We start from the raw sequence: 10,000 nt of genomic DNA, 5'->3' as shown, positions 1-10,000 counted from the left end.
CCTCTCTCTCTCTGTGTCTCTCTCTCTCTCTGTCTCTCTGTCTCTCTCTCTCTCTCTCTCTCTCTCTGTCTCTCTCTCTCTCTCTCTCTCTCTCTCTCTCCCTCTCTCTGTCTCTCTCTCTACCTCTACCTCTCTCTCTCTCTCTCTCTCTCTCTCTGTCTCTCTCCCTCTCTCTCTCTGTGTCTCTCTCTCTCTCTATGTCTCTCTCTCTCTCTCTCTGTCTCTCTCCCTCTCTCTCTCTGTGTCTCTCTCTCTCTCTGTCTCTCTCTCTCTCTCTGTCTCTTTCCCTCTCTCTCTCTGTGTCTCTCTCTCTCTCTATGTCTCTCTCTCTCTCTCTCTGTCTCTCTCCCTTTCTCTCTCTGTGTCTCTCTCTCTCTCTCTCTCTCTCTCTGTCTCTCTGTCTCTTTCCCTCTCTCTCTCTGTGTCTCTCTCTCTCTCTATGTCTCTCTCTCTCTCTCTGTCTCTCTCCCTTTCTCTCTCTGTGTCTCTCTCTCTCTCTATGTCTCTCTCTCTCTCTCTCTGTCTCTCTCCCTCTCTCTCTCTCTCTATGTCTCTCTCTCTCTCTCTGTCTCCCTCTCTCTCTCTCTCTGTCTCTCTCTCTCTCCCTCTCTCTCTCTCTCTCTCTCTCTCTGTGTCTCTCTCTCATTCCCTCCCTCTCTCTCTCTTTCTTTCTCTCCGGGAGATACAGCCAGAGATGGAACACAGAGACAGAACAAACTCAGAGAAGGGTTTTTTTTTATTTGTTTGTTTTTTTCAAACTGGTCACCAACAATTTTGTGTCCTTTGTGAGCCTTTCAAAGTTAAAAATACCTTGATGATTCTGTGGTGTTGGTGTTAGGAAAAACAGCTGCAGTCTATACCCCCCCCCCCCCCCCCCCCACCCAAGCACCTACCCCAGTCCTAGATACAAACTGTATCTTTGCCAGTGCACTGGTTTAGCAAATGGTTTTAGAAGGATTTAAGAGTAATTCCAATTTTGCTAAAGAAGAAGAAGAAGAAGAAGAAAACCCATCTAAGATTCATGCTGTATCGTCTAATCTCGGTTTGGTTTTAGCAAGCACCTGAAACACAGGCTGTCTTGTACTGGGCTGTATTGCGGTCCTTTTGATGGTTTGACTGATGAATTGGTCAGTGTGTCATAGCCACGGTGTCCTCGACTGAACCGTGGCCAGAATACCCAGACTCCTCTGCGGCCGGCCAGCGGACACCTCTCTCCCCTATCTCAGCTTGTCTCGGACCGTCCCGTGAAATTCCGCACGCCGGTATTAAAACGCTACACAGGCGGCCGTGCTTTCAGGCCGACGCTGTTTGCCGCCAGAGCGTCCGAACGGACGTTACGTGTTCTTCTCACACTGCCGAGGCTGCTGACGGCTCCGCTTGGCCAGGTAGAGTTTCGACCCTGGTGTCTTCACTGCCCAGGTTATTTTTGGTGGGAAAGTTTGACGCTAAGATAGCAGAGATGACAAAAATGAATGAAATGCTATTTACAACGCCACCCGTGCAATGCCCCGTAGTCTCAAACCCTAGTTATAATCTCAGTGAGGCTTTCTTTTTGTATGCTCAAATGTAACCCAGACGTTGTTGATTGAATACCGCAGACACTGTCGTTTCAGCCACGGTTGAGATGAACTTTGCCGGTTTTTTTAAGTTACTGCCACCCAGTGGAGCACAATGTAGCGCACGTCCCAGATGCACTGAGGTACAGATCTGCCGAAATCGTCGGTTCCGCTAAAAGTCACGATCTCCTCCGAGAGGCAGTTGATAAAGGCACCGAAACCACCGAAGAGTCAAGCAATTTGACGCAGTCTCCTCATCCTTCACTCCCGTAAGATCCTCCGAAACATTCCTTTGATTACTTATTGGCTTTTTCCCCTGAAACCGAGGCTGAGTTTGCAGGGGCCAAACACCAGACGCAATCGGATCACCACGCAACATACGAAGCGAAAAAATAAATAAATGAAATTGAAGTTGACGTCGGTGCCCTGTGTTGTGAGTTGAGGATGTGTATGAACGTACTAACATTTCCCGAAAGCTTCGAGGTCATTCCCCGAGAAAATTCAGACAACCTGGTCTTGTGGACAGCACAGCAGGGACATCTTAAGCGTGGCCAGACTTTTGGTCTCGAGGATTTAACATGTGGTCTCAGTGTGGATTTTTTTTTCTTCTCTTCTCTTGTTTTTTTTTTTTTTTCCCTCCGGTAGGTTCTGTGCTGCGTTCCTGACCTGTCTCTTATTTGCAGTTTGTCTTTTGCCTTGTGGATTACAATGTACCTTTTCTTCTCTTTTTTTCCCCTTCTTTCTCACTGTATATCAATCCTTCCAACCCCCACCCCTCTTTCTCCCCATCTCTCTCTCTCTGTAGATAACCACAGATCTAAGGCAGCGTTGCACAGACAGTCACACGGGGACTTCGGCATCCGCCCCGATGGCCGCTGGGATTATTGCCCTTGCCCTGGAGGCTAAGTAAGCCCACCTGTCAGCTCGTGCACTCTCTCTCACCCTCAGCCAATGTGTTTCACACAGCATCAAGACTGAACCGCACCGCAACTCCATCCACTGCAAAATTAAAAAACGCTCTTTTTTTTTTACCACTTCTTTTTGATCTTTTACATTTTTCTTAAAACGCCTTCTATTCGCCCTCGGGTCCAACTGAACAGTTGGCATATTCCTTACAGTGCCCTTTTGATTATTAGCATTCTAGCCTCTGGCTACTACTATTTATTATTTAGGATTTCGCCGGTTTTTCGAGGCACATTCTGTGTAGTTCTGACTGTCTTGCTTGCGGACTAATGCGTTACGGAGAATTTTTGAGATCTGGCGTTCAGATGGTGTGCTTTTGAAGTAATTTAGATTAAAGGAAAAGTACAAGCGCTACCGCCCGATTCGGCAGGGTTATTAAGAGTTATGTTGTTGCTATCTTGTCCGCTGTTAAGATTTCGAGGCATCTCAAAAGCACGTGTTTATAGAGTTGGAGAGCCTTTTTAATTTATCACTGTTAGGTTTGGCGTGATATTTAAGGTACGTGTTCAACTGAGCTTTGAAGTTTGGGCATATTCAGGGGAGTCTGAGTCATAAATTGAAGGGTTTTCTCTCGATAGTTTGCCAGTGAACGCTGCCACGCCCTGTTACCGGCACTGGTGGAACGTTTTTTTTTTTTTTTAGAGAAAACCTCAGCATATGGTGTCAATGTGACGATATTCCAGGGAAAACTCTTTGACCCATATATCGCGTGTTTAAAAAAAACCTGCTTTTGCACCCAAAGACACATGCCAGCCACCTTGTATTAGTTTTAAGTCAAACCCCGTAGTGTTTGATGTACACTTTGGATTTCTGCGTTAAAATACAAAACACAGTAGCCTATTTAATTAGCAATCGGCAAAAGGGACAGAAAGAAACCACAAAGAAAGAAATCTAGGGGAGAAGATGTGCTTTAAAATAACATTTTAAGGCCAGTGGAAATTGTTCAGCCAAATATGTGATTGCAAAGATATTACCCTTTTTTGATCTTGTTTGATCTGTCGTACAGATGGCGCATACCTTATTTGCAACGCTTTCTTTGAAGTGCAGTTTTGTTGCACAGTTGAGCTACTTTTAATATAGTCGTGTTTACCAAAAGCGTGCGTAGATGATATGACTTTCTGATCTCCTCTCAACTTGATTTTATCGCTACTTTGATATTTTTACTTAGGTATATCGCTGGGTTTATAGTTTGTCGCATTGTAATAACTTGTTTATATACTTCCTGAAGCATATGACCGCATATGCGAACAAGCTCAGCAAGTTATGACTCTCACAAAAACAGGAGCCAAAACATATTCGCCAAGTTACGCTGATAAAATCGCTCAGTATGAATGAGAGGCGTGCTTACAGTTATTGAAAAATCATTGTGTCGGTATTTATATGAATTGTAATATCTTTATTTAAAAAAAAAAATCTAAATGGTGCCTTAAGGCGTTTCTAGAATGATTTTTGTCTCTTCTGTTTGCCCCTCGAAGTCCTCTGCTGACGTGGAGAGACGTTCAACACATCATTGTGAAGACTTCTCGCCCCGGTCACCTCAGTGCTCCCGACTGGAAAACTAACGCTGCAGGATATAACGGTACTGGCTTTGCTAATGCATTTGAATTCACTTTACACTTGATACCACACACACACACACACACAATGAGATATATTGAAACTAGGTTCATGTGGAAGTAGCCTACTCTGTACTCATGTATCGATATCCATTGGCCCCATATTAATACTATGAGTTAATTAATGAACGTATTTTGAACGTCTAACAAACTGTACAGCGCCCAAAAACCGCAACAGTAGAAGTAGAAGGAGTAGAATTTGTTTTGAGTTTTACAAACCCAGATTTCTTTTTGGTTGCTGTCTGTACATGAAAAAAGTCAAACTCATTTATTTAAGAACTTTGTGCTGAGTCAGTCGTACCGTTGCATGTTTTTGCTGATGGCGATTCCTGTATTAAGCTCAGGTTGTACATTCATACGAGGTTACGGCATGTTCGCATTGTTTAAGGGCGTGATAGCCTTCCACGCGGGAATGTTATCTGTACTTTGGTTCTTGCAGTACATAACTGATATATTGGTGCAAAAATACCTTTGCCCTATACGGAGTGTCCAACTTGCCAAGACACCTTACAGATGAGTCAGTTTAGGTGTGGGAAGAAATGTCGATGATGTTTCATTCTGACTTGGCTGGTACAAAGTGCAGTGTGTTGGACGACAGCGTGCCAAGTGATCCCGTTGTTATGGCCCTTCGTTTATCTGACGTGAAATTTAATGATTTTTTTTTTCCTAGTGGAAGCACATTGTCATTTTGGGGCAACTGCACAGGTTAATACACTGTCGGTCACTGATCTCGAGTCAGACAGATGATTAACAGACGAAGACATTACAAAGATGACAACTGTAGTTCAAAAGGGCGTCGTAATGTTTTTTTCGGTTGAGTTCTATTTAGATTTTTTTTCCTGTTATTGTTTATTCTGTAGGATTTAGGCCGAGGTCCTCTGCGTGTGTGCGTTCGAGGCAGGGAAAAACTCTCGTTAGCAATGCAGTAAGAACGGCTTTCCGTGCGACTTGGAAAAACGATGCGTCAAAAGACCAGTGGAGGCTTTTGAGTGTGCACGTGTGTTCTCTGTGCGGTACCAGTGCTTGGTTTGAGTGTGTATGTGTCTGTGTTCGCCTCTTGCAGTCAGTCATCTGTACGGCTTTGGCCTGATGGATGCCGAGGCTATGGTGAAAGAGGCAGAGAGATGGAAGCAGGTTCCCGCCCAACACATCTGCGTGGAGAGTCCGGATCGACAGATCAGGTAACGGTAACCATAAAACCAGAGCTGACATCTGCTTCCCACCGGTTTGCCCCGGAACGCAGACACCACGCCCCAAAACCCACCGTTCTCATTGCCTATGAAACATATGGGACAAATCCTGCAATTTTCTTTTAATGTGTAAAACTCCTCCGTAGCGCTTTGAGTCAGAAATTTGCCTTGATCGCTTTAAGTCTTTACTAATGTAACCACGTCATTGCTGTTTTAGGCTTTATGATGAAAGCGAGTGACTCTTATATGTAACGTTGGTGTTGCCTTTACATGGGAAGGTCTCACTTCAGAAATATTAAAAAAAAAAACACATGCTGTCAGTTTGAAAACTGTCAGTTTAGTCGTTTGCGGACAGGAAGAGATAAGTCATGGACTTGGCTTACAGTCCGGAATACGTATGGAAAAGTTTGAATCTGAATGCGACGTCTCGTTCTCTGACTGTTCCGTCTTTTTCCAGGACCATTCGGCCAGAACACGTGGTTCGGTCCGTTTACAAAGCGACGGGCTGCACCGACAACCCCAACCACCACGTCATCTACCTGGAGCACGTCGTAGTCCGAATCACCATCACGCACCCACGACGGGGAGACCTGTCAATCAACCTTACCTCACCCTCCGGAACCAAGTCTCAGCTTCTGGCCAACAGGTAGACAAATCCACCTGGACGCTAGAGGTTGCAAACGTCAGAGCGAATGATCAAATCTAAAAAGAACACTTCTCTTCAGTTGTGAAAATATTACAACGTATGTTAACTGATGATATCTTAACTGGGGATATCTGTCTACATTTCAAAAAAAAAGTTCACCTTTTTTGTATTTTTTATCTTTTCGCTGTCATGTAGTGTTTGTTAATGGACCATATCACCTATATATCACCTGTTTCGGTGAAATTTTGTCTTACAATGTCAAATACTCTGACAAAACGAGATGGAATCTGTCCTCTCTGTGATTAGTGACAGTAAAGTGTTAGCATCCAAGCTAACAAAATGAAAAAAAACCCAAAACAAAACGCTTTTTTGACTGATGTCGTGTCTCCCTGTCCTTCCTCACTCCCTTTGCTGTGTCGCGGTGTAGACTTTTTGACCACTCTATGGAGGGTTTTAAGAACTGGGAGTTCATGACCACACACTGCTGGGGAGAGAAGGCGGCTGGAGATTGGATACTGGAGATCCACGACTCCCCGTCTCAGCTCAGGAGCCAGAAAGCACCAGGTATCAGCACCTCCTCCTCACAGTCCTCCTCTTGCCGTCTCATGAGAGGGGCTGTGTTTAGTTCCGTTATATTTGTGTGGTGCTGTTTTGCAAAGCAATTTCACAGGACTCCCAAGTGACCAAGACTTGCCGCATGATGTTGTAGTGTGATGTCTGCTAAGCCCGCCCCCCGCGGACTGTTTGGGTTTTATCTGTTTATAGCTGTCTGTCTGTCTGCACCATTGAAAGATTTTTGCTAATCATTGCGACTCCAGTGGAGAGGTTGCTCTGATTGGGGCATAGCTCATAAGGCTCCGTCCATTTTTAATCATTTTATTTTCTATGTATGCCTGTATGAAGTGTTGACTCACGCTTGTCTTCTCTGCGTCTGCAGGCAAACTGAAGGAGTGGTCGCTGGTGCTTTATGGCACCTCTGTGCACCCGTACTCCTTCCGCAGCGATAAGCCACGCTCAGTGGTTGAGCCCCAGACCGATGACGAGTTTAGTGACGAGTACAACGGTGAGTGTGGCCACGGCCCACCGATGCACCAAACGTGTACAGCTGCCTGCTAATCATGATATAGTTGCCGCAATTTTCAGTAGCTCTTCTAGTGGAGCAGTAATTTACCAAACGATTTCTGTTCTGTTGTCGGTGCACGGTGGATTTCTGTTCTGTTGTCAGTGCACGGTGGATTTCCGTTATCAACGAGTGGAGGGTTGCGTCGCATCCTCAGTTGAAAACCAGTAGCAAAAAACCAGTAGTAAAAAACCAGTAGCAAAAAACCAGTAGTAAAAAACGCTATCGTGTCTCACTCCCTTGTGTGAACCCAGGTAGTTTCATGTGTGTTTTAGATAATTACAGAAAATGAGCATAAACCACTGAAAACCGGAGTGCTTAACTGAAAAAAAAAATGTTCTTAGGCACTGTGAAACTGTGACGGAAGTTTCTAGTGAGTCCATATGTTAAAAATGGTGAACTGCACCCTCACAGTACACGCGGTGAGGTGGATAAAAAAAAAAGAGAGCGTCTGAGATGATACGTCTGTGCATGGCTTGTTTTAGAGAGGAAATTACTTCTGTCATTGCCGCATAATCTGAGATATAAGATCTTAGCCAGTCTAGCTGGAGTGGCCCGGAGTGGCCGTCCTGTCAAACAGTGTCCAAAACCCTGCCTGCATTTTTCCTCAGTGTCTGAAGACCTCAGGTTTACACTCAGGCTTCTTCAGACCTCTCTCCGACTGCGCTGAAAGGTCAGAATCCGCGAGTCTAGCGTCGAGGAAAAGATTGAATAAAGAACGGTTTTCACAGAAAAGACCGCCACAAGGAAACCGAGAAGAAGAAGAAACATCTTGTTTGTTTAAACGGCGCCTGAGCAAAACGTGAGACACTTTGCACAGGGTTGTTGCTTTGGACAGAAGTTTTTTGACCGTAAGGCAAAGCGACATGTTTGACAAAAACCAAACAGTACCCCTGACCGGGGAAAACCTCCTACCAGCCGCGGAGGAGGTCTCTGTTTCGTAGCCTCAGGAACAGGGCGCCGTGTTGAGTCCGCTATGGATCGCACCCCGCACCAGAATGTTCTGGAAGACAATGCCGAACAGAGAGTACATCGCGCCTCCGGACAGTGATGCGCGGAAAGGCGGAGGGGGAGGGAAAACCCGGATTTGGGAAACATTCCAGGCCTCACCTCTGTAGGGTGGAGATGTTCTTTCAGGACCTCAGGAGAACCGCGACTATGAGAAAACCCCGATAAGCTTCAGAGAGCTACAGTAGCTCCACGTGGCAGACAGGACCTCTCACATCTGACGTGAGAGACTGGACAACTCAGAGAAGACACACTGGTTTCAGGTTGTTGATGCTGTTGTTAATCGTGTGAGGATAGATTTATCCTCTCTTATGAGACAGTGAAGGACAAATATATCTAAATATGTTAAAAAAAAATCTCGTGGATTATTATCACACTGTATGCTTTATATCTACATAAAGAATTTGAACCAGATTTACACATCATGCACTGTGTGTCCTGCTTTTTGCCAGGCCTGATAACAAGTTTCAAGTTTATTTAGGGCCCAATATCGCTGTTTAATGTCCCAAAGGGCTTTACATGCCCACACCAAACAAAACAGGACGGCACCCCCTGACTTAATCCTCATGGCGGGCAATAAAAAAAAAAACTCCCCCAAAAAACCCAGTTGTAACAGGGGGGGAAAAAATGGAAGAAATCTTGAGAGGGACCACAGAGAGAGGAGACGCCTTCTTGGCCAGTCAGGTGTGCAATTGGCGCCGACCCAGTGGACAATTACAAGTAATACAGTAATAATGCAAAACAACATACTTTAGCAAAAAGACAAAATAATGACAACAGAAGCGGGGGGAGGGTGGGGGGTGAAGAGGAGGCTGACAGGGAGGGATGAAGAGGACGGAGGAGAGTGGGGCACACCTGGGAGGAAGACAGTCACACTCACACACGACGGTCATACTCAAGACACACACACACACACACACACACACACAGTCACACTCACACAAGGCGTCCACACTGAAGCATATGAGGAATGAGGCGGTGGATCTGTTAAATCAGAGAGTCACTCTCTCAGAAACTCAAACCACCAAATTACACATCCTGAATCGTTGGGAACGTGATAAATGTGTGTGTGGCGTTGACTGGTTTCGGTGGCTGTCGCAGTGGTCCCTGATTCACACTAGCACTGGGTCATGCACAGGTGGCTTCACCATCCAACGTCATATCGTTCTGATAATCATAGTTAACGCCCAACAGGTACCTACGTGCTTTAAGTAACTACTGTGCAGCCTTTTGATGAAAGTGCTCTTAAGTGGGCCGAAGTGGAACATTTCTTAAGCTGAGCGAGCTGAGTGTGTTTAGTCCTCTGTGTACGATTTTTTTTCCCTAATGTTTATTTACAGATTATATTAGATAAGGAAAAGAGTTGTTTAAAAAAAAAGTTGTTGTTTTTTTTTTTTTTTTTTGCTCCTGCTTATCCCTTGTTCTCTTCTTCTGTGTTTTCTGTCGTTCCGTAGGTCCCTGCGACCCAGAATGCAACGAGAGCGGCTGTGAGGGCCCGGGCCCCCAGCAGTGCCTCACCTGTCTGCACTACTTCCTCAAATTCAAGAACAACACCAGGTGAGAGGCACGGTGCCAAAAAAACACCTCCCCGGATTCAAACCAGGCTCATTGTAACGCACAGCGCACCACGGCCCAGTCATCAGTCACGACTGCCGATTTACGAAATTCAGGACCGACTTTTCAGTGATCCGATGAGTTCATTCATTTGTGAAGCCCAGACGTCTGCTTGACTCAGCTTGGAACATAAGACCAGCTCCTGCACGTTTGTGATAACTGTTCACGGTTTATCTGTGATAAGTTTCCTTTTGGTTTGATGTCTTTTGTCCCGCCTCGTCATTCTTTAAAAAGACTTTTTTTGAGTTGTGTTTGTAAAGAGCTTTGAATGCTACAATTTTTTTAAA

At 45.2% G+C, this 10,000-nt stretch overlaps 1 protein-coding gene across 1 annotated transcript in view; it reads left to right on the top strand.

The window, feature by feature from the left end:
- Positions 1-10,000, top strand: part of pcsk5b (proprotein convertase subtilisin/kexin type 5b) — a 54,459-nt gene that overhangs the window by 16,750 nt on the left and 27,709 nt on the right. The window contains exons 9-15 of the mRNA XM_030766530.1: positions 2,362-2,462; positions 3,995-4,098; positions 5,199-5,316; positions 5,783-5,971; positions 6,399-6,535; positions 6,909-7,034; positions 9,554-9,656. Of these exons, the coding sequence (XP_030622390.1) occupies positions 2,362-2,462; positions 3,995-4,098; positions 5,199-5,316; positions 5,783-5,971; positions 6,399-6,535; positions 6,909-7,034; positions 9,554-9,656 (878 nt within the window). The remainder of the gene's footprint in view (positions 1-2,361; positions 2,463-3,994; positions 4,099-5,198; positions 5,317-5,782; positions 5,972-6,398; positions 6,536-6,908; positions 7,035-9,553; positions 9,657-10,000) is intronic.

Source organism: Chanos chanos, chromosome 1 (genome assembly GCF_902362185.1).
Source record: "Chanos chanos chromosome 1, fChaCha1.1, whole genome shotgun sequence".
Classification (NCBI taxonomy): Eukaryota; Metazoa; Chordata; class Actinopteri; order Gonorynchiformes; family Chanidae; genus Chanos; species Chanos chanos.
This window is presented reverse-complemented; position numbering and strand designations above follow the sequence as displayed.